This window comes from Chelonia mydas, chromosome 1 (genome assembly GCF_015237465.2).
Source record: "Chelonia mydas isolate rCheMyd1 chromosome 1, rCheMyd1.pri.v2, whole genome shotgun sequence".
In the NCBI taxonomy this organism is placed as follows: Eukaryota; Metazoa; Chordata; order Testudines; family Cheloniidae; genus Chelonia; species Chelonia mydas.
Genome location: NC_057849.1, coordinates 291,615,306 through 291,640,793, shown reverse-complemented (window position 1 = coordinate 291,640,793; position 25,488 = coordinate 291,615,306). Strand labels below are relative to the sequence as shown.

The 25,488-nt window shown below is 36.4% G+C and overlaps 1 protein-coding gene across 5 annotated transcripts in view; it reads left to right on the top strand.

Moving 5' to 3' along the window:
- ARID2 (AT-rich interaction domain 2) overlaps positions 1–25,488 on the top strand; it is a 186,326-nt gene that overhangs the window by 74,610 nt on the left and 86,228 nt on the right. For 3 of the 5 annotated variants that reach the window (XM_043548815.1, XM_043548811.1, XM_007063985.4), the window contains exons 4-6: positions 15,302–15,435; positions 16,401–16,619; positions 20,175–20,242. The exons of 1 other annotated variant lie outside the window; for it this stretch is intronic. In XM_043548815.1, coding sequence (XP_043404750.1) covers positions 15,302–15,435; positions 16,401–16,619; positions 20,175–20,242 — 421 coding nt within the window. The remainder of the gene's footprint in view (positions 1–15,301; positions 15,436–16,400; positions 16,620–20,174; positions 20,243–25,488) is intronic. One more of the 5 variants, XM_043548823.1, reaches the window with a different exon arrangement.

The window sequence follows — 25,488 nt, the reverse complement described above, 5'->3', positions numbered from 1 at the left end:
CAGCCCAAGCATTCTGAGGCGCCTAGGAGCTTGCCAGGGCACTGGGAGCCAGGAATAGGTTCTGATCTTATTCGAGTCCTTAATGTTTTATGTGAGCAGAACTTCCTCATAGTTCAGCCAGGTAAATGCTTTTGTGTTTAAAAGTTTAAGCAGTAGAGCACGTAACTATCTCTGCTATGAAATAATGTGCTTTTACAAGCAAAGAGCTATAGAGCTCATTTGAGGCAAAAAAAACCCTAACCATACATTTCTCCTTCATAAATGTAAGAGATTCATCTATGCAAATGATCATTATAATTAAGATTGGTTTGGTGAATTCAACATAGCCCTTATACGAATGACATAAGAACATTGTAACTAAATTTCTAAGCATTAAAGTGATGGAATGACAGCTTATCGTAATTTATTTTAAGATATTCTGTGGCTTTTATAGTTGCGTCTTGTGTCCTTTCTGAGTTGTCAAAACAACTGTAAGTCACAACACAGCACAAGGATTCAGATCCTGGGTTGGCGTATATTGACATACACCATTAAAGGGTGAATTTATGCTGATTTATACCAGCTGAGCATCTGGCCCAAACTCTTTCAACATATTCCACTTTTATATCATGAAATTTATACATATGGTAGTGATGTATATATCTCTTTAAAGAGCTTGTATAAAGCCTCTCTGAGTGAGACTGGTCAAAAACTCAGATGAAGAGAAGCAAACCTTTGTCCTTTCAGGCCATTTCTCTGTTTCCATTGACGGAGAGACAGTTCAGTCCAAATTGGAGAGATTTTTATCCACAAAGTAAAATGAAAACACTGCATGATGAGAAACTCTCAACACTGTCTAATTGGAGGCTGAATAGAGTCACCAGGTTGTCCATACCTGAAGAGATCCTCTGTGAGACTTAGCTATTGTATAGACAGGGATTTCTTTGCCTCTTTCACAGACACAGCATACAGTTTAAACACTTTGTATGCTGCAGATCTTTTTGCAGTGGGAAAAGCGGTGCGTGGGGCAGTTTTGTCTGTTTTTCCCTCCATCAGCAGCTAACTGAAAAATGACTGTCTGACTTCAATTCAGATTTTACCACAGAATTAAACTTTGAGTTGAAGCAAAGCATGGAAATTTTAATTTTGGAGGGAGAATTTCAGAGAGAGGGTTTTATGATTACGTGAAACTGGAATTATGACGGAAAAGGCAATATAATTTTAACTATAGCTTTAGCTACCTCAAAAGTTCAAAGTGAATATAGCCATTTTCCTTTTCGTTGTTATAGTACAGCCCAAATATATAATCATAAAATAATTGAAATAGAAAAACTTCATGTCTCAGAATTAAGGCAGAACCCAGTTCACTAAAGTACTTCAAGCATGTGTCTAATTTTAAGCATGTAACTTTAGTGGGACTACTAAAGTATTTTGACTTCCGTAGGACTGTGCTCATGTTTAAAATATCTTTCTGAACTGGGGCCTGTATGAGGAACCTATTTCTGACCCCTAAAGCATGTATGAATATGGCTTCCTGCACTGCTTTAGGTATTTGTGATGTTGACAACCATGGCAGAAGAAACAAAGAAATGTGAGCGGTTCTTGGCACGTGGAAAGCTTGTCATTTCACCTTTTATCTGTAAATATGCTTATTAAGTAATTTTCTTATGATGGCATGTAAGAAGAAAAGCTAAATTATTCAATTTTTTCATGAAACCATGCTATTTATAGTTGGAATAGTTTTTCTGATAATTTTTAATGAGGCCCTTGAAAATGCACAAGGGAAGTTCTGTTTTTGTTTTTTGTTTTCCCTACTGGGAGCCTTATCTGTGTCTATTTACATGTTAAAAAATAGTTATGAACTAAAGACAACAAATAATCACCTCCATAATTTGATACTACTTAGTATAATTTTTAGTTTAAATGTAGGAGAGGCCTAGGACTGAGCTACCATAGAAACTGACTCCTGTAGTGAGGGTAACCCTCTAGGCTCATGTCACCAACAGAACATAATAGGAAAGCTTGCACTGTAGTCATATGGATTTTTCTTTTGCTTTTTTAAAAGCTTTTAGTACTATAATTTGAATGTTTACAATATTCAGAAGAGACAAATGAGGACTAATTAGTAAATTATAGTTAATACCTATTTCAGATTTATCTACTTTGAAACATATTAAAATGTTCTTTTTATACTTAATTTAGTATTTGATATGTATGTAATTAACTGTTCGGATCAGGATTTGTTTTTGTAATGTACAATATAAGGGAAAAGACTAAAAGTTTGTAAACTATTGGCAGCCATATACAACTTCCGTTTAAATTCTAGAAATACGCTTGGGCTAACAGGTCTTCATACACATAGATGCATGACTACATAAATACATTCTTAGCACTTGGTAATTATATTTGTGATGGTCAAAGCACACAAGAAATTGAGTATACTAATATTTGAATCTTTTTTAAAAATCTCCTGAGCAAAAAGAATCTCTGAAGCATTTTTAGCATCCCTAATATGTGTTTTTATATTTGTAAGTTGTTAGCAGCTTCTTGTAGATGCTTGTATTTGGCAAAACGAGTAAGTAATTTTTAATGGAAATCACTCCCCAAGCTTTAAAATCTGTTTTAATCACTGGCTATGTTTTGAATTATTGAACTGTAGGAATGATAATTTATACAATTCAGGGTTATTTTTATGTTTTGTAAAGAATCTTTGTATTTCTTATTCGAAAAACATAAGTGCTTGTACATTTATATATTATACAGGTTAAACAACCTGAGCACCGTCCCACCCTGTGCACCGAATGAGGCAGGGCTCTTGTGGAAAAAATAGTATGTGATTGTGTAATTAAAGACAATACCATAATGTATCTTCACAAGGCAGCAAAATTAAGGTTGCATTTGTCATTTGTTAACGACCTAAATATTTTAAAACTTTTTTTTTTATGCAGTATAGATGTTGTGTAATATATGTTGTTTTAGTTAAGTGTATTCTAATATAAAATATGTTTATTGCAAACTTTCTTATACTATAGACACATTCATTATAGTATTGTCAGTTATGCATTTGCTGCACAGAGCAATACTAGGAACTATGGGATAGGTTCCCATAATCCAATGCTGTTGCAACATTTACAGGGAGTATTATGTACAGATGTAGGGCAATAGTTTACCTGAAACAGGATGACTAGTGTGGGTGTATTGCACTGTTGCAACTTGCATTGGATCAGCCACATAATATAATTCTCTAGTGTAGGCAAGACTAAAAATTAACACAGTCCCTACTCTGAGGTGCAACCGGGTATTCTCACACGCAATTAGAGCAAAAACAGTTTCAGAGCATGCATACAGCTTTTCCCAGACATAATTGTGTGTGATTTCTGTTTAATGTGTACACACCTGCCAGGCTACACTGATATTTTTGTATCAGTGCAGTTTGGGGAAATCCAGGTGGCTCTTCTGTTCTGTATCAGTCCTTGCTGCTGACACAAAGTACGCTGGTGTTTTTTCAGAATGGGTTAACCCTTTTGGGAACCCAAGATTTCTTATCCAGATCCCAGAATCGTGCCTGCCTTTTGCTGCCTTGCTTGATGAATCCAAGACCAGGATGATAAGCAGTACTTCAGCTGTCACTGAAGCAGAAACAGAGTGGTGTTTTTAGACAACTGAAGGGGAGGTGGAGATATCATGTGAACAGCAATTGCCTGAATTACATTTCCACTGTCCTTGCTGCTTATGATTCATAACCTCTCTGAACAGAATGGAGAATGCTACATAAATGCCTGGAATGAAGCAAAGAGGTGCTCAAGCCTGACAACCTGAATGTGGATTTTGGAAATTCACTGACTGCCAGTGCCAGACAAAGAAATCGGATAAGAATGCTCTCTGTCATTACTTTACTAAAAGTGTTGGTTTGGGGAAGGAAGATTAAGAGGAGTAGGACTCATCATTCTATGGCTTTTATTAAATGGATACAGCTAGTGTGGCCCAGAAACAATCTCACAAATTGAAGGTATAATAGATCTCTCCATATAAAATCTTACAATAATATGCCTATCCCAGAATCCTTATTAACGACTATTTAAATGTTTGCATGCCTCCTGTAATTTTGTTTGCCCTTAGTATGAATCCAGTGCTCTGAACAGGCCCACTTTATGTGTATGTAATATTCCTTGTAGGCTGATGTAGCATGGGATTCTTTTGTCTTCCTTCAATTCAGGATAACAGGAAATGCCAAATAGGGCCAAAATGGCACTTTGATTATATCAACACAACAGTTGTGTTTATTTGTTCCATTTAAACTGTATTGTAACCCTATTGTAAATGCTAATTGTTCTAGTTGTATGTCTCCTAAGCTTTTGAAGTATTTGCCTGGGGAAGGTGTATTTGCTTCAGCAACCATGCCAACAGGAGGAACTTTTAGGTTAAAAAAAAATATGGAAGATGGGGGGTTGTGCCTCTATTCCACTGACATGGACAAAAATATTTTGAAGTTATGACATCTGTCTAAAGCAGTGGATCTCTTCTAGAAGAAACCACTATTAGAAAACTAATTTTCCCTTCTTTCTCCAGCACTTGCATGTTTACCTTCAAATCCTTATCAACCTCTGTACAACCTAATTATGAAGCTTATACCTATATTACAGCTGCTGTACAAAAAGGGAGACATGAATTTAAAAATCAAAACAACAAAAGCCAACTTTTTTGGTGGAGACACAGGGTGGGTGAGGTAATATATTTTATTGGACTAACTTTTGTTGATGAGAGAGACAAGCTTTGAAGAAGACCCCTGTGTAAACTTGAAAGCAGAAGTGGGTTCAATAAAAGATATTACCTTACCCACTTTGTCTTTCTAATATCTTTGGACCCACATGGCTACAACAGCACAGCAGACAACCTTTTATGTTGAAAGGTAGACGGTACTGACCCAACACACCAGAAATACAGCACTGTCCTGGAAAATATGCCACCAAAAAGAAACACTCTCCCCACCTAACAAGCAGCCTAAAAAATTCATCAGGAAATTCAAACTATCGTAGATATCTATGTTCAAGTCAAAGATCTGCTTACCATTGAACACTCAGAAGTCTCCATCATGGCAGTAAACATCTGCTGTCTTCTCTTATCCTTCCTGTCATTGCTATGTTTCCTCCAACTTCTTGTTCTTTCCTTCCTCATTAATCTTACGTCTCTCCCCTTCTGATGTACATTTGTCCCACAAGTAGCAGCATTTGCTCTATCATCTTGTGGAAATTGGCAACAAGAACTACTTTGAGGGCTCTTTCTGTATTTACCTCTTTGAGGTAGATTATTCTGGGATTTGGGATCTTTGTGTTCTTCTTTCCCTTGTTTTTGTCTTGACAGTCGATATGCTAATGTCATCAAAAGGTGCATGTATGGCCTGTCTGCCCTAAATTTGGATGCCTTTGGTAGTGCTCTTCTCTGCCATCGTCTTTGTGCTGTGATTTGCACCATATCTTTCACTGCAAAAAAGAAAAGTGGAACTTAAAAAAAATAAGTTCTTAGAGTTTATAACATTACTGGAAACCTGCAGAATCTCTGCTTCCTGGCATCTGGCCAGATCAGTGAGTTGTTTTATATCAGAAAGAGATGTATTAAACAAATTCTTTAAATTTTTTTATTCCATTCTAGCCTCTGCTGTTGTAAGCATCAGGCTTCTTGTGGAGATTCTGTAGAGTAGGTGGCTCAAGATCTCAGAAGCTTTAAGATAATTCACCAGCTGTCACTTACTTTAACAGTTAACCCCATAATTCTAACAGAGATATCAATCATGCATAACTTCCTTTCTAGGCAAATTATGGCAGCCATACCAGCAGGTTCCATGGATGACTCACTCATCTGTGCCTCCTAGTGAGCCAAATACCACAGTTCCTTTACAGCCAGGAAACCTGATCAATATGTTTTGTGGCTGTTTAAACTTTAAATAATAACAGCAGAAACAAAAAATAGATGGATCAGAAATGTGAACTTCTTGGGAGAGATGAAAATACAGTACTAATACCTAGTCACCTGTAAATATTGGAGGAGTAAATCTCAAAAAAATGGATTGTGTAGACCACAGCAGTTGTCAGGGAAGGGGATTAATATTCTTTCAGCTAGAAGGAGGAAGAAAGCCATCTACAAGACTCCAGGAATTTCTAAAGTAGCAGGGTGGGGCCAGCTCGCGGGAATTTGTTCCCCACAGCACATTATTGTCCACCTAGACTAGCAAACTGAGTAAAAGTCATTTTCAGCCCTATTGACAAAGTCCTACCTGTACTAGTGGCTCAGCAATTTTCAGCACTGGCTCAGTTTGGTGGTGTAGATAGGCCCTTAAAAGGAATGTGTTGTGGGGAGTAGAGGTGGAGTCTAGCAACTTGAGTCAGACAGGATACAGCTGCATCAGAGAAGAGAACCAAGGATCTTCCTCTTTTCTTCTAAGGAACTTTGGCAGGGTCCATATTGCTAAATAATTTTTGCCTTTGGAACTTTGGCTGATAGAAGCCTGGTTGTATTTGTTTCACATCAATTTAGAAAGTTCAATGTTGAGAGAGTTATTCTCAAGTTCCTTATTAAACTTCAAAGCCATGAGTGGCTCTGCTATCTGTCAGTGTGTCAGGAAAATAGGAGCAGTGCACTTTACTGTCCTGAGATGCAGAGAGATAATTAACCTTTAAAAGTTTGTGGCTTTTTAATTTTAACTTGTAGATAGTAATAGAATAGTCGGTTCTTCATTTCAGGTCAACAAAGACTGAAGAATAATAAAGTCAAGGCTCTCTTTTTGTGAGGTGGTAATTATACAGAATTCAGTTGTTTTAAACCTATACCCTACTGTCAGAGTTGTGATATCACCATGATAGGTGCTATATAAAGCTACAGATAGTATGCTCCTGTGGTTCTTCAGCATTTTCCTATCGTGACTACTGCTTCAGGTGGACATCCTTAGATGGCTCATCTTTCCGCTCTATCCCATATCTTCCCGGTTGTAATTATACTGCTTGGTTACATGGTAAAGTAATTCTAGACTAGTTTTAATTAGACAAGAAGTAAATTAAGCTTTTAATATTATGGGTGAAGCCGTGTACTTCGTTACTCTCCCACATTTTTGTGTATGTGTTGTTTATTACCTATCCATAGGTGTAGGTCCTTACAGTTTTTCCTATAGTCCCAAATCTCCCTTGTTTTTTGTAGTTGTCAGTGCTCAAGTTCTCTCAAGGTCATATAGAAGTTTGATTCTTTCCTCTCATACCACAAGTGTGTTATCTCCTCTAGATTTGATGCTGTTTGCAAGTTTTGATCAGAGTTGAATTTTCACCACAGAAACATCCAACGAAGCCATGAAGCAGACGTGTGGAATGCAAAAAATTTCAGTTGCGTTGAGATTTTGAAAACTAATTGCCAATAGCAAGAAACTTTCTTTGACCATGGCGAGATTGGAGGAAGTGGGCTAAGCCATACATTTTTACAGAATTTAAGCTTTCATTAAGAAAAAAGAAAGTTTCTAGCCTTTCTGGGTTGATAAAATAACTTAAGTATGAACTAAATGTGAATTGACAGTGCAGTCTTCCTGAGTCTGCAGACAGACTGCTCTTGTGCTTCTCCTGCTGTTCATTGCATTATGAAGTAATTGCAGAGAAAAACTAACAAGTCTGGTCAGCTTCAGTGTTCCTGTTCAAAATCATGCGGGCAACATTGAAACTGACAAGAATCATCCCACTTCAAGTGGTCTCTGCATGTTCCCACTTGTGGGATCAAGGTACATATGCTACAAGTGGAAATATACAGAGACTTATGACAAAGAACTTCAGTTACATGTTAGCAAACGTCATTTTCACTCGGTTGCTACTAAGAAAAATTATGAGCAGCAGCAGGGGCAGGACTTGGGGCTACTCACGAGGGAGTAACTTGGAGCCATATACGTGGGAGTAGGCTCAAAAATGAGGCTCAGAAGCTAGGAAAGGCATACAGTGATTTCCACTTCCGTCAACACATGCACAGCAGCCAGAAGACTGAATAGTGTGAAATCCATACCTCACTGAGAAGTTTCCCCCTTCCCTCCAGATAATCAGGTAGCTACTGGGACGGGACAATAAGTAGGGAGCAGTGGAAGGTGGTGAGAGTGTGAGCGCCTCCCGTCTTCCAACAGAGGTGAAGGGGAGGGTGCTACTTAATATTTTCAGACGTATGCTTGATACAGGCTGGTAAGAAAAAGAGAGTTTCAGGAAGGACTCGGGTGCAGCACTCTGATAGGAATTTTAAGTCTTTTTCTTTTCTTGGTAGCTGAAAGTAAAGATAAGAGGAAGGAAGCTGGGATTTTCACTAGTGTTGGCCTAGACATCTCTAGTTGGGACTTCCTCATCTGTTGTATAAGCTCTTGGTTAGTAGTAGGCATGTAATCAACTTTTCGTGTCCTGATTTAGTTGGTCAAAAAAAAAATCTAAATGAAAGCTTGAAGTCTTGGAGTAGGCCCACAAATAGCAAGACGACTGAAGACTGACATGTTTTACTCAGATAAAAACGGTACATACCTATTCATGGCCACCATTCTTGGTAAATTCCATATGCAACTGGCTCATATACTATCTAGACTTCTTCCTGTTAACTGTTTTTCAAATTTCTTAACACAAGTTTTATTTACACTTTCTGATAAAATAAAAAGTTGCTTTATGTTATTGAAATATGTAGTTTAAATAGGCAAAAATATTAGTCACTTTCATAAAGCTAATTTCCTCATAATTTTGATAAAAACAATAACCTATTTTAGTAACATAACATTATAAAACTAAAAATCAGGTTGCAAACTTTTTTCTTTCAGAAATGTTAAAGTATAATTTGTCTTTTGTAAATAAAAGTACACTTTTTAAAGGTTTTGTTGCTAATTAAAAAATTAAGGTTTTTGCAGTGATAATTTGAAAATAAAATAAAGATCATTTGTATTTCTGCTGTTCAGTCTAAGTAGAAATTTGCATAATACATTTTGCTTTAAATTTTCAAAAGTGACCAGTGACTTTGGTTTCTTCATTTTTGGGTGCCCAACTTGAGATACCTTTAAAGGAGACCTGATTTTCAGAAAGTACTGAGCACTTGTCATCTAAAAATCAGGCAACTTTAAAGGTGTCTGATTGTGCACCCAAAAAAATCCCTACTCACTTTTGAAAAATTATTAGGTATTTAAGTTTCCCATGTTTCAGTACTCTTTGTATGTTGTGTGGCTTTTGCTATTGACCAGACAGATGTTAATCTACTTCCAAATTGAAAAACGGATGACAACAAACTAAATTCTGTTCTGTACCTCTCAGGAGACACAACACAGAAGACTATACCTAGGAGTAGGGAGAGTAGCTTTAAGTTGCCTTCTCAGATCCTAGATTCTGTCTTTAACTCGTGGCCACAGCTGCCACATTACTCTTATTACTGGGTGGGCTTCTGAATAGGCATTTTATGTTCTTCAACGCAATATTATTGTTATATTTAATAGTAAAAATGTTTAAATAGTGCTACGCTTTTGAGGCAAACCAGCAAAAAATCAGGAAATGTAAGGTTAAGTCTGGTCCCCCGATCCTGAAAACACAGGCTTAATTTTATTACTGGGTTAGTCCCATTGGGACTACTCATGAGCCTGATGCTAAATCAGTGGGGTAAATTTCCTTGACTTCAGTGCACTTTGTGTGAGGCCTTATAGAAGTAAAATTCAGCATGTGCATAAGAGTTTTCAGGATCAGGGCTTGATTTTGTCTCCTTTGCTATCAATATTGTGAGTGAAAGCAGTCTTTAACAGGCCAGGTTTTAATATACCCTTTCTCCCTTATTGTGACAATGATGGAAAAACTAATACAAACTTACTGACCTGGTTTTATTTTATTTTTTGTTTGTTTGTTTTGCTTTTTGATTATTTTGTTTGTTTTTTTTAATTTGCTCTCGGAGGCAAGTGGATGAGTTGAGTTTGACGAAGCTGAGTAAGAAATCTAATTACCATAGCACTGGATTTTCTTTGTCTTTTGGGTTTTTAAAGTTAGAGCCCAACAATATTTTTTAATTGAAAAAAATATTAGAATAGTTGCCAGGGACTGACATTTGCTTATTAACTTATCCAGAACCCGAGGCTGGAAATACTTTAATGTCTCTAAAAAAAAAATGTAGGCTGATTCACTATCTAGGCACCTATACAACAGTTTTTCCCCTTGTGATTTTTAGCAGCCAATAGTAATGTATCTAAATTAGGGCTATCGATTAATCACAGTTAACTCACACGATTAGCTCAACAAAATTAATCGTGATTAATCTTGGTTTTAATCGCACTGTTAAACAGTAGCATATCAATTGAAACTTATGAAATATTTTTGGATGTTTTTGTACATTTTCAAATATATTGATTTCAATTACAACACAGAATACGAAGTATACACTACTTACTTTATATTATTATTTTTATTACAAATATTTGCACTGTAAAAATGATAAACAAAAGAAATAGTATTGTTCAATTCACCTCATATAAGTACTGTAGTGAAATACTTTATTGTGAAAGTGCAATTTACAAATGTAGACTTTTTTTTTTTGTTATATAACTGCACTCAAAACCAAAAAAATGCAAAACTTTATTGCCTACAAGTCCACTCAGTCCTACTTCTTGTTCGGCCAATCACTAAGACAAACAAGTTTGTTTACATTTATGGTAAATAATGCTGCCAACTTCTTATTTATGTCATCAGAAAGTGAGAACAGGTGTTAGCATGGCCCTTTTGTAGCCAGCATTTCAAGGTATTAACGTGCCAGATATGCTAAACATTCCTGTGCCCCTTCATGCTTCAGCCACCATTCTAGAGGACATGCTTCCATGCTGATGACGCTCGTTAAAAAAAAAATGCGTTAATTAAATTTGTGACTGAATTCCTTGGGGGAGAATTGTATGTCTCTGGCTTTGTTGAACCCGCCTTCTTCCATATATTTCATGTTATAGTAGTCTCGGATGATGACTCAGCACATGTTGTTCGTTTTAAGAACACTTTCACTGCAGATTTGACAAAACGCAAAGAGGGTACCGATGTGAGATTTCTAAAGATAGCTGAAGCACTCGACCCAAGATTTAAGAATCTGAAGTGCCTTCCAAAATTTGAGAGGGACAAGGTGTGGAGCATGTGTTCAGAAGTCTTAAAAGAGCAACACTTTGATGCGGAAACTACAGAACCTGAACATCAAAAAAGAAAATCAACCTTCTGCTGGTGACATGATACTTAGAGGATGAAAATGAACATGCATCGGTCCGCACTGCTTTGGATTGTTATCAAGCAGAACACATCATCATCATGGACTCATGTCCTGGAATGGTGGTTGAAGCATGAAGGGACATATGAATCTTTAACGCCTCTGTCACGTAAATGTCTTGCAATGCTGGCCACAACAGTGCCATGCGAATGCCTGTTCTCACTTTCAGGTGACATTGTAAACAAGAAGCAGGCAGCATTATCTCCTGCAAATTGTAACCAACCTTGTTTGTCTGAGTGACTGGCTGACCAAGAAGTAGGACTGAGTGGATTTGTAGGCTCTAAAATTTTGCATTTGTTTTATTTTTAAATGCGGGGTCTTTTTTTACATAATTCTACATTTGTAAGTTCAACTTTCATGATAAAGAGATTGCACTATAATACTTGTTGAGCTGAATTGAAAAATACAATTTTTTTGTTTTTTACAGTGCAAATATTTGTAATATAAAGTGAGCACTGTACACTTTGTATTCTGTGTTGTAATTGAAATTAATATATTTGAAAATGTAGTAAACATCCAAAAATATTTAAATAAATTGTATTCTATTATTGTTTAACAGTGCGATTAATCATAATTAATTTTTTTTAATCTTGACAGCCCTAATCTGAATATAAAATACTAATCTCTAACTCAGAAACCTGGGAATTTACACTGGCAGATGAAATAAAGCACTGGTGTCTAACTCCAATGGTTCTTTAGCTAGAGGTCACTAAATCATTTCTGGATTCAAAGAAGATGGTAGTCAGAACATGATCTAAATTTACATATCTTGCAAAACCCCAGAGCTAGAAATGAATGCTTTATATGACTGGAAAGATGAGGGTTTTTTTCAGATCATATGAAAGCATGAATTCCTAGCTTTCACATTTGGAAGTTAATGCTTTATCTAATTCATCTCAAGCCTTGTTTTAAAGCCATGTTAGAGAATTTAAATAGTTCCTCTGGAAAACCAGTTCAGATATATTTTGGAATGTGTGGAATTATGGGGCAAGTATCCCATGATTCATCACACTGTTTCCTGTCTGCCAGTCTGAAGTCAACCATTCTAGTACAGCTTTGTGCTCTTTTTTAGCCATGTACACTCGGCAATGAACGTACCAAATCTCACTGTTTATTTAGAAGTAACCATTTTGCATTCATTTATTGATGCCATGCTGTTAATTTTTGTATTACTGGAAAACCAATTTGCATAGTTTAGTACATCTCTCCCCACGACTTTTAGACCATTTGATCCCACATGTTGTTCAAGGCTACCTCTTGTGCAGGGTTTGTACATGGTTCTTTGACTTGGTTGTTACATTCTCTTTAAAAAATGCATTAACCATTTAAAAAAGATTACCAGAAAATTGTTTAAAAGTTGTAAATTGAACAAGGCCTTGGAAAACAAAAAATGTCCCTTCCAGTCTTTGTGTTCTTCCTGCCTGATGCATCCAGCGATGCAACATTCGGTATAGGATGCATAACAACTTATTGCTAGGGAATGGAAGTGATTGGAGTAATGAACTTTGATGGTGGCTGATCATAAAGAAAAATAAAGCTTCTATTGTGTTGCATCTCCTTTCCTTTTATTGTATTTCACCAAAAGAAATACTGAAAAAGTATGTAATTGTGTGGATTTTTGTAAAGTATTAGTCTTTTTAAATGTCCCATCACTCCAGCAAAGAGTGAAGTTATTTAAAAAGGAGCTGCAGTCATTTTTTCATTTTGCTCAGAGCCACGTTGTTGAAAATGCACATGCTAAAAAGCACCTCTTGACATATGTAAGCTATAAATAGTATTTGGTTGATATTTTGATTAAAAGGCTCGAGGGGAGGGAAAGAAGTCTGAAGCGGAAGGAAAATGAGCTGAAAGGGAAGACCTGAACATTTAAGTCCTAAAGATTGTGGGAAGGGAAATGTTAACATTTGACGTAAAGTGGAAAGAAAATTCAGTTACTCCTAATTTTGGGAGTCTGCTCTTTTTAAGACATTAAATGAAAAGGTAAATAGCATCAGTGAGGATCTTTATTTTGAAGAAATATAGAAGCAACTGTATTTAAATATAAATTTATTCTAATCAGCAAAAGCAAAGTGTTATAGTTAAGATTTCTCCTAGGTCCTTAACTCACCATATGGAGCCTATGTAATAAAGATGGTTTCCCAGCAGTGGGTCATCTAATAATACTTATCATTTACATAGTGCTTTATGTGTTCAAAGTACTGTACATCTGATTAATCATAATTGTTTTATGCAACACCTACTCACAGCCCTTTTTAACTCTTAATTTTCTTCCTCTTATGAGATTAATTTCAACCTTTAATAAAGCTTTTTATTATGAAAATTATATTTGGTTGAAATTTAAAGATATGTTTACGACTTTTAGGCTCTGGTTTGGCAAGGAATTTAAGCATCGTTCTAATTCTAAGCATGGGAGTAGTCCCATTAAAGTCAATGAAAATAGTCTCATGCTTAAAATTAGGCCAGTGGTTTTCATCTGGTCCACAGACTGTCTAAGGGGTCCATGAAAAGTGACTATGAAAATAAAGTTTCAGATCCCAGAAAAGGCATTCAGTTTTTCTGATCAATCAAAAGTATTTGCATGCCCCCACCTGCAGGTCAAAACTCAGAAGTGTTGTCATTACCATAGAAGCCCACAGTTTAGCGCCCTTTCTCTCGCTGTGTCAAATGCTGTGCCGAGCATATGCAACATTTATAGCTGATTCTGTTCAGTCAGTTTTCAGTCTAAGACTTCTGCGGCAGGGGTTTGCAAATGACAGGTTGAATTTCCAAAGGGGTCCGCACTTCCATTCTAAATTTTTTAGGTACCCGCAAATTTTAAACAAACAATTTAATACTGTACTAAGCAATGATGATTCTGAAGCTTGGTTAAGGTTTTGGAGTCAGAGGGAGAAAGAGGGTGGATAGTCTGGCTGCTCCTCTTGCTGTTCTTTCCAAAATACTTGGGGGGTGTTCAACCCCTGGCTCTGCTCCAGGCCCGCCCCCCACTCCACTCCTTCCCCCAAAGCCCCAAATCCCCCTCCCTATCACCTCTTCCCATCAAACACACAAACCCTACTGTCTCTTTATGAAAATGCTTTTTTAATGTCTTTTGTCTGGAGAAAAAAATTTCCCTGGAACCTAACACCTTCCCCTATTTACATTAATTCTTATGGGGAAATTAGATTCACTTAACATAGTTTCGCTTGAAGTCGCATTTTTCAAGAACATAACTACAATGTTAAGCAAGGAGTTATTGTATGTAATAGGGTACACATTAACAGTGTGCCTTGTTACCACCAGTTTGATGTATCCAGCCATTAGTGTATATGGTTTCTGTTTTCCTATCCCTTTTGACATAGCCTGTCACCTCATAAAATATCACATTCTGTCTGCGTTACTGCATGAGAGATTCTAACGGAGTTCTGATAGTGTCATTTAGGTTGCTACTGAGTCTTAGCATTTTCAGTGTCCACATGTTGTATTTAGTATTCTCTTTATGAACCACTACTTTTAACCTCAAAAAGAAAAGGAGGACTTGTGGCACCTTAGAGACTAACAGATTTATTTGAGCATAAGCTTTCGTGAGCTACAGCTCACTTCATTGGACGCATGTAGCCTGTTGATTATGTCTGTGTTGCCTACTCTTCTCCATATTATGCTTCTAATGGTAAACTATGCAAAATATTTCTGATGACATTTCTTGTAGTAATTTGTAAGTACTTCTACCTGCAGGTAATAAAAGCACATACAAAAATATGTCGGGTAACAAAAGCAAAAACTGATCCACAGAAAAACAAAATGGGCTTAGTTACAAGGTGGCTAATTACACTATAACTTTTAGCCAACGAGTATTATTGGCAAATATAAACAAATTTCTTATCTAAATCATGATTCCACTTATCTGGCTGTATCACCTTTTGTCAGTCTGATTCATGGTTTTGTATTATATACCACAGTTTAACTGTTGCTTTCACTAAACCTCTTTTTCTACAGTTGCTGCTGTTTCCTTCAGCAGTTCAACTCTTAGAGGACAGGGGAGTTAGTTGGTAAATATTAAAAATCTTTGCTTTCTTAATTTCAGCTATCTAGAAAAGTACGAGAAAGTACATCATTTTGGGGAGGATGATGATGAGGTACAACCAGGCAATCCAAAGCCACAACTTCCTATAGGTGCAATTCCATCTTCCTACAATTACCAGCAACACAGTGTGTCAGGTAAATTACATTTTTGAGAAAAAGATTGTTGTGATATTTATTTTAATTTTCCATGTTTTAACTGGGACAGTCCTTAAATGCATTTACAGTGTTATTAAAAAACATCAACACTTTATGTCAGTCAAATCATTATCTAACATAAAATATTTTCTCCTGTTACCCAAAAAACAAAACAAAAAACAAGAAAACCTCCAAATCCATAAATAACCCCAGTGCCTCCAGAGTTTGGGTAAACAGATAGGCCTTGAAGTGATATTCTTTGAAAATCAACAAACTCAGGATCTATTGGGCCAAGTAAAGGAGCAAATTTCAGAGTTTTCACCAATAGTGGTCTCCCTGCAGCTCACAGATGTTTAAATCTGGGTTCTTCTGATCTCAGTTTCTGGCTTACAACTTGAGGAGCCAGGTGGTCCATAATGTAGCCAGAGAATCCATACCATATGAGGCCCTTCAGATCAAAATGCAAATCTTGACTGGAACACAGACACAAATTTGATGCCAATACAATCCAATTAGATTGTAAGCTCTTTGGGGCCAGGACTGTCTTTTTTGTGTTCTGTATTGTACACCAGCACCTCGTACAGTTAGGCCCTGGGGTCTTAGGTGTTATGATAATACAAATAAATAATGTTGTATCTCTAAATAATTGGACTGCATTCTGTCCTAGCTGAAGTTTGAGTGGTTTTCAAGGTTCTCCTCTAGTAGAGCATAGATTGCAATGTTTCATTCTGAAATGAATAACTAACTGGCAAGATCCACAACCGATGGGAATGGAGTCAATGTTCTGGACCAAAAGAAGATGGAAAAAACAAATGAAATGTTGGAAAGGTTGATTTAATGCCATGAATTATTTAAATTAAGAGAATTATTATTATTTTACTTACTGTGTCAGCCAGAATATTCATTTTATTAGTCTGGCTTCAGAAACATTGTTCTCACTTTTTTTTTTTTTTTGTCTTGGTTAGATTATCTTCGTCAAAGCTATGGGCTGTCTATGGACTTTAATTCGCCGAATGACTATAATAAATTGGTGCTTTCACTGTTATCTGGACTCCCAAATGAAGTGGACTTTGCTATTAATGTGTGCACTCTTCTGTCAAATGAAAGCAAGCATGTCATGCAGCTTGAAAAGGACCCTAAAATCATCACTCTATTGCTCGCTAATGCTGGGGTGTTTGATGACAGTAAGTTTTAAGTTGAATTCTATTTTTACTGTATATAACATTTTTAATACCTGAGCAGAAAAGGTGCAAATATATTTTTGTAGCTTCTTTCAGTTTTGAATAATCATCATTCTTCATTTATAGTAAATTTTAAATAATTTACTGAAGAGAAATTAACTTGATACTTAGTTTTTTCTTTTTTAATTATTTCATAATTTGTGCTTCACATCAGGCTTTGAATATGAAAATTACCTTTTTATTCAGCGAACATATATATGTTTTAGAGACTTTATCATTAAACAGTTTAATTTAGTGAAACTTAAGAATTGGGTTTTCAGTGGTATTTTAAAATTACTTGAGTTAAGTGATACATTTTTAGCATTAGATTTCCATTTAGCCTCTGATGTCCGGACTTGTGTGTTGTTTGTTTTCCTGATGAATACATAGGACTTTGCAGATATGTAAAAGATGTACATTTTAATGTAAATTACATATTAAAAATAGAAAGAAGCATCTCAGAAATGACACACTGAGTTTGTATTCTGATACAAAAAGATTTATTTTAGTTCCTAATGACAGTGAAATCATTTAGAAATCAGACCTCAATATCATTAAAATGATCTCAATCTGGATTTAAGAAATATTTAATTGGCCTGCTTGCATTTTTAGTATTTTAAGAAGTTGTATTTCACAAAATTATTTCAATACTGTTTCAATACTGAATTATTTCTCCTGGGTAGATTGACCAGTGTGTTGGCTGCTTGGCCTTCTTGTTCCTTACTTTATGTCCTTTTGTAAGCAAATATATGATCAAACCATCCTGTAATCTCACTGAATGACAATAAGATAAAATGTAACTCCTAGTTTACAGAAAAAAGGAATCATTCGCTATTTTAATTTTTGTTCTGTACAAAGCTTCTCTAACAAGAGATAGTAATGTTTTCCAAAGTTAATTTTATCTACATAAATCATCAAATGAGCATTCTTTAGCAAAATAATATTTTGGGATCCCCCTAATAATAGATACTCTGTGTGTGTGTGTGTGCGTGCGTGTACGCGCACGCATGCATGCATGCATGTACATATTCTTGCAAAATAGTGCGTCAAAATTACTATCTTTTTACTTGTTTTCCTTCAATTGTGGGGAAGAGTATATTTGAGATACATTATATACTCATTTTTTAAAATATTATAAACTTTTTTATTTCCTTAATCATTTGTAGTATGTACAAAGTTTTTCATGTCAATAATATATTAGTGGTGGTCTAACTTCTCTTTCAGATTTTTTGGGTTGTGTGCCTGTCCTTTTACTGTGTTTTTTCTTAATAGGATGTCCCTCACATTTGACCAGACCAATACATTGTCTGCATCTGGGCCAGTCACAAGGACTCCCAAGTGGAAGGAATGTTTAAAGAGTGGCTAAAGTTAATTTTAGTCCCCTAATTAGTCCTTCCCAGAGGCCCATCCTTAGATTGTGAATTTGAATGGTCACTCTGCTGAGAGTCAGGACAATTCCTTCTTCAAAGTAGCTTTTACAGAAATGAGAAAGGTGCTTCAGCAAGGTTTGAATGTTCTTTTGTTTCATGCCTTCTTGGACACTCAGGGCTAGTCCTCCATTGTTAACTTTTGAAGGTCAAACCTGTGTTTACATATGGTTGTTTCATAGGTGTCCTGTACTAGCTGTTCTTTCTGTTATGGTCTTTCTCAGCTGAGAAGTATTTGAGGTAAAGTTCTAGGCCATCGCTAACAATAAGCAAATGAATAATCTTTGGTACTGGAGAGAGGCAAATTTGTAATAGACATATTCTTTTCTTCCACTAGCATTTTACTTTCACCTACTGTCTAATACATCCAGCAGTGAGGGTCTGATCAATGCAAAAGACAGATGTGTCCTATTTCCCTACCCAAGTAGTGAGGGAATACTTATTTTCTCGAGTTGTTGCAACTGGCCATTACCAAATCTGTTCAGGTTCTAACTCTCTTAATGCAGATCACCTGAGACAAAGGTATCTGCTTCTGCTGTCCATCCTGTAATCTGTTACTCACTAACAGATCAGAGATGGAATATTTGGTATTTCTGAAGAATCATTTTAAGTCTGCATATCTTGTTGTCATTTTAGATTGTAAACTCATTGGTCCAAAGATCCTGGTTTTTGTGTGTGTTTTTACAGCACCTTGAAAAATGGGGCTCAAAGCCTGAATGTGGCATTTGTGCACTATCACAGCACAATAATGGTGAATTTGTTAGATTTAGTGATTGAATATGAGAAGTTTGTAACTATTTAAAGTTTCTGTACAAATATTTTAATTTTAATTTTGTGACAACAATTTCCAATGTGAATAAGTGATAGCTGGTGAATTTTATCTAAAGTTATGAGGTTTCGGAAGATTTCGTGTCTCTGTAGTTCAAGGTTTATTATTAATCAGAGTAATATTTAAGCATATGTATAGTTTTCATCGTAGTTTGTGAATTGTGTTAATTCTCTTTTTTGTGATGTAACATTTCTAGTTATATTTTTTCAATTTTGTTAACCTCTTAGGATTTATTCCAGTTTAAAAGTTTGAGATAACTCTTATCTTGCATGTGTTAGGACAGCCTCTCTCTTTCAGGAGTACTGTCTCAGTTTTTTAACATTAGTGTTTCATTTTAAGTTTAAGTTCTGTTATGTAACCTAAGAACATGATGGGAATACAAAACCTTGTTTCCCATCTTATCAGTAGGATTGTTTTAAAGAACTTGTTTGTATCCTCAAAATATTTAATTAGGCCTTGCATGCCAAATGCTGTAGAAGCCTTGGTCTTGGATTCTATAAGATGTCAAATGCTGCTTCATAATTTTCAGCTGAAAATTGTAACAATTTTTCACAATAAAAATATACTGTGAACCAAATACTGTTTTATACAGCTTCATATTGACACTAATCGCAGACTTCCAAGATGCAAAACAGTTATTTTCCTGTCAAGGGAAATCCTGTGAACTACTCTTTGCTGCTTTCAAGGAGTGATAGGCCAGAAAGTTTGATGTAATATTACTTGCTGGTTCCCCCAAAGCAGCCAGGAATTACCATAAAGCTTCCATATAAAATACTAATATTTTAGTAAGTGGTAGTGTTGTCTAGCCATTGTGTTGGCTTCTTGAAAGCTTCAAGAGAAGTTTTGCCTAGGTACCATGCTAAACAGCTGGGAACATCTTTACTCTTTACCATGTACAAGCAAAAACTAGTTGCTGACATGAGATTTAAAACTAAGAAACCACTTCATACTTTTATCAAAAAAATTCTAGAAAAGCATGTCATGACTCTTTAAGGTACAAGGCAAGGGTACACAAAGTTTAGACCATTCAAATATTTTCTTGTGCCTTAATAAACTGTAGTACTGCAACAGCAGTCAGTTGAGTGTTGTGCAACAGCGATTACAGTGGTTTACTACATCTTACTGCAAAATTACTCTAAGAAAACAGAAAACTTCTGAGTGGTCTATAGTATTGTTGAATCTTTATTTCCATTGTCAGTTGGTAGAAAATCAAATGAAAATGTTCAGCTCGTTTTTACTAATGGTTTTTTTTTATGCTTAAAGCTTTAGGATCATTTTCTACTGTATTTGGAGACGAATGGAAGGAGAAAACTGATAGAGATTTTGTTAAGGTAATTTTGAAATTATGAAACTGTTTTTAACTGTGCACTGCCAGTAGCAAAGTCTAAGTCTCTTAAAGCATCAAAATGGTTTCCACATAAGTTGTTCCAGAATGTGACTTTGAACTACTTTCCAGTTTATTGCTTTCAAGAAAATACAGTAGAATACTAAATCAAGGATATTTGTGATAAAACTTGGGAGTAAGAAGGAAGAAAAGCATTAAGAAAAAGGAAGTGTGGGTTGTAGAATAGACAAAGATTGTAGAATTTTTTCAATCAAGCCCTTTAACTTATTCGGCAAGAGAAAACAATGCTGGAGTTATTAAGGACTGGAATCAGCAAAGAAATATTATAGATTATGAAAATGTGCTGGTGATTCAGAAACACTGGAAACCTAGGGAAAGTTTAAGGGATGCTGGAAGCTCTGGACAACTTTGATTCAGTTAGGAGTTTACATTATAGTAGCTAGGTTTGCACACAACATTTTTGTTTTTTTCCACTAGAGGGCATGGTATGCTATATTAATGTGTAGCAAAATTACTTCTGGCTACACTTCTATTATGTGTAAACACTTCCTCTGCGTCCTAGATTTGTTTGGTGCTCGGTAGCGTGTAATATAGTATATTTGAAAGGGATTTGACATTTCATTGTTTGCTTGAGGGGATTCTATCATGTTAATAAGAAAAGGAGTCCTTGTGGCACCTTAGAGACTAACCAATTTATTTGAGCATAAGCTTATGCTCAAATAAATTGGTTAGTCTCTAAGGTGCCACAAGTACTCCTTTTCTTTTTGAGAATACAGACTAACACGGCTGTTACTCTGAAGCCTATCATGTTAATATAACACAACAGATTTCCTTAAGAAGGTTTCAAATAACTTGTATTATTCAAATTGGAAGAATTTTAAAATATGGTTTATTTTGCTCATATTTGCTGTTTATTTCCAGGTGACAGAAATGGGCGGCGGCGGGGGGCGATTCAGTTTATGGTCTGGTTTCTGCTCAAATTCTTTCTTGGTTTTTTTTTTTTTTTTTTTTTTTTTAATATTTCAACTGAATGCAGCAATATTTGCATTACGAACATGGCAGAGGAATTTTTATGTTTGTATATTGTGTTAAGCTAGTTTTTACAAAACTTTGATGTTGGGCCAAATTGGGTAACAAGTAGTGCCCATTAAATTTTTATTATTGCTAAAATACAAATAGATGGATTCTCCCAAAAGAATAAAATTGAGAATAAAGAAAATAAGCATTATTTTTTATGATTGGAACTTGGAAGTATATTAAAGTATACTAAGGTTAAGTGTCAAAAATTGTGCTTTGTGGTCTTTGTGTTCACCTTTTCTGTAAGACAGATGTCCAGAAATATTATACTTGGAAATTTTTATTCAAAAGTTGCTAGCTTTTCTGGTTTTGCTGTCCCCTAAAACTGAGGCAGTCTGCGTAATAGTTAATGAAGAACAACATCAAATGCTATGTCTAGATATATAAACATTTGAAATTATATTGAATTATAATTTATTATATGTTTGTTAATTACATCATCTTAAATAATTATAGTATATGAAGACAGATGGTTTTAATAAACTCTCTTAATTGGGTGTTAAGTAGGACCAACATAGTTGCAATAAGGTTTACTAATAAGAAACTTGGATGTGCTCCAAGGATCTATTTATAAACGTTACATGGTGTATAGTACGACACTACTGTAAAACACTTTTGAAGGTATGTCATAAACTAATACTACATCTAAAAATAACTATATATTCCAATAATCCATTTTTTTTCATAGAATCTTATTTTAAGCAGTTGGTTGATCCCACCACAGGAAGTTATTTATTTCATATAGCAGCTATGCTTCTGTATATAAAATGAGGGTATTTTAAAATTTAAAATTAAGGGTATTTTTAAACGTCCCAATTCTCCTGTTGTTCTGTTGACTCACAACAAATGTATTGTGTTGGCAAGAGCAGGAGGTTGCATGCTTGTTCTTTTCTTTGTTGGATTGCTTATACTTTTTTAAAATTAGCAAAATGGTGCTTATGTAGATCTGTGCTCTCTTCTTGCTCTTGTTGTTCAGGTTTTCTTTTGTAAATGTTGGTTTGTCCATTACTTGTTCTGCCAGTTGCAAATATTTATTTTGATAGGGTCATCATTCACTTCTCCTATCATGTTTCCTACAGTGACAGTTAATAAGTAAGTAAGTAATGCATGTTGTGTACTAATGTGGTGGCTAACCCCAATTTAATCTCAACCTCTTTTCCTAATCTAGACAAAGACCAAGATTCTTAAATCAGGTCTTGCAAATTGCTCAGTTCCAAGCATTCCTAGAGCCAGAGACTTGGCATAGGTGGAGCTGGTTGATACTGAGGTACTGACATCTTTTCCTTGAGAACAGTGTAAGCTATGAAGCATTTGAAGTTTATTGATCCAGCTAAAAGTCAGAGTTGAATGAGTTCTTGGATATGAAAGTCAGAAGTTTACAGTGGGGATTACAGTGGACAAGAAGCTGGATATGAGTCAACAGTGTGCCCTTGTCGCCAAGAAGGCTAACAGCATATTGGGCTGCATTAGTAGGAGCATTGCCAGCAGATCTAGGGAAGTGATTATTCTCCTCTATTTGGCACTGGTGAGGCCACATTTGGAGTATTGCATACACTTTTGAGCCCTCCACTACAGAAAGGATGTGGACAAATTGGAAAGAGTCCAGTGGAGGGCAACAAAAATGATTAGAGGTCTGGGGCACATGACTTATGAGGAGAGACTGAGGGAACTGGGCTTATTTAGTCTGCAGAAGAGAAGAATGAGGGGGGATTTGATACCTGAAGGGGGGTTCCAAAGAGGATGGAGCTAGGCTGTTCTCAGTGGTGGCAGATGACAGAACAAGGAGCAATGGTCTCAAGTTGCAGTGGGGGAGCTCTAGGTTGGATATTAGGAAACACTATTTCACTAGGAGGGTGGTGAAGCACTGGAATGGGTTACCTAGTGAGGTGGTGGAATCTCTGCATCCTTAGAGCTTTTTAAGGTCTGGCTTGACAAAGCCCTGGCTGGGATGATTTAGGTGGGGTTGGTCCTGCTGTGAGCAGGGGGTTGGACTAGATGACCTCCTGAGGTCTCTTCCAACCCTAATCTTCTATGATTCTATTATTCTACGTTGTGAAATGCCTAATAAGTTTGAGTGCCTAATGCCTCTATTCAGACAACAGATGCCTCAGCTCTTATAGGCTGTCCAGGTGAAAGACTCTTAGTGCCTTTGTGGCTCTCTCACTTGAGCTTCTGAGAGGGCGCTCCTGCTTCAGTCTGTTCTGGAGAATAAAGTGTTTCACTAGACCTGACAGCCAGTGTTGTCTGTCACTAGCCTCCTTTATCTAAGAGAGATGTTCCTTTGGTTCTGAAGTGTCATCTTTAAGGTTGGCTCAGGCCCCAACTGAGGTGAATTTCATCCTTATTCTGGGGTTTTTAGAATCAGACAGACCTCTTTCAGGCTGTGTACTTCAGCTGTTCTCCTTATTCTGAGAGCGCTAGGAGCCTTCATCTTTGGCTTTACCTGTATCCTGGTATGAAGTGATACAAGCCCTTTATATAGTAGCAACATCGTTAAAGAAGTCATCAGAGAGACATACTGCCAATTGTCCTTCACTTAAATGACCTCAAGAGACAGCTCTGATCTTTCCTTGGGGTGCTTAATATTTCCTCTGGCCAGCATTGGGGGATTTATTAGATACATATTATAAAGAGGAATGTGTGGATGAATTTATCCTTCATCATTGCCCCCCTGATGACAGTGTTATGATGCCTTCTGTGTCACCACCAAATGTTTTTTGGCAGTTCTAGGAACATGGGGCTAATTGGTGAAAAAGTTGGATTTGAAAATGATATTGTTTCAGGAGAAAATGCTGATGTTATTTGATATCCTTGTCAAAAGGCTGAGATTGCACTGCCCATTACTTACGGCTGCCCTGCTCCTGCAATGTATTGATATTTTGCCTCAACTTCAGTACCTACTGTGGTTAAAAATAATTTTTAAAAAGCTCATCAATTGTACCAAGTGTTAGAGTTTTAGTATTTTTTAATAAGCCTATGCCAAGATGTCACTGATGTCAGCTTCTGCAGAGAGAACAAATTGCCAAGTCCTCTTGTTCCATACCTCATGACAGAGTCCAGGATGATTTACCTCTGGGCAGAAAGTCTACGCTTCTATAACTTCAAATTACCCAACTGCATTAGATAGATACATTTTTTAAATCTGAGAGTGCTTCCTTTGGGACTTTTAGCCTGAATATTTTAAAGAAACCAAGAGCATATTGTTGGACGGTTAGTCTAACTAATGCTATGGCACTGTGAGAGCATCTTACGATTTTGGGTGTCACTGCAAGAGCACTGGCAACAGCAGTAACCCTGCATTCCTAATTGGCTTAGTTCTCTGGGCCTTTCCAAAGACTTTCAAATTAAGGTTGAAGATGTGCATTTGAAGATACACCACCTATTCCATGTTTTAAAAATACAAACACTAGAGAAATTAAAGGAGTAAGTCTCTGGCATGATTCTAAGATCATCTTCCTTTTGTTATCACCAGTGAAATTTGCATGTTTACCCTCTTCATCACTTTCCAATAGAGTAACATCAAAAAGGGAATATTGCATTGACAAGTGAAATTCAAGGCAATCTGGTTTTGCGCACATCTTTTAAACATGACAAACCCCTCTTCCTTGAGTGTCTCAAGCTCTTTAAAAGGGGCCCCCTCTAGCTCAAAGTGATGATCGCAATAGAAGTTTCATTCTCTTAGAGGTTTAATTTCACGCCTAAGGCCTTATCTACACTGGCAAGTTTCTGCGCAGTAAAGCAGCTTTTTGCGGTTTAACAGCTGAGGTGTACACACTGCCAAGCTACTTAGTGCGCAGAAACTGCGCAGTTGCAGCATTGTAAAATACCACCCCAAAGAGAGGTGTACATCTTTCTGCACCGGGGCTATAGCGCTGTGGTGCCAGTGTAGATACCCTGGTCAATTACAGCGCTACGATTGGCCTCCTGTAGGTGTACCACAATACCTGTTCTCGTCTCTCTGGTCATTGGTTTGAACTCTACTGCTCTGCCCTAAGGTGACCACCCCTTAAATTCCTTGAAAGTCCCCTTCCTGTTTGTTCGGTGACACGCGCAGTGGTCTCAGCGCATCTTTCCAGGCGACCATGCCTGTTCCATGCACCAGGCGATCCTCTGTTTGAAGCAATGCCGAGTTGCTGGACCTCATCAGCATATGGG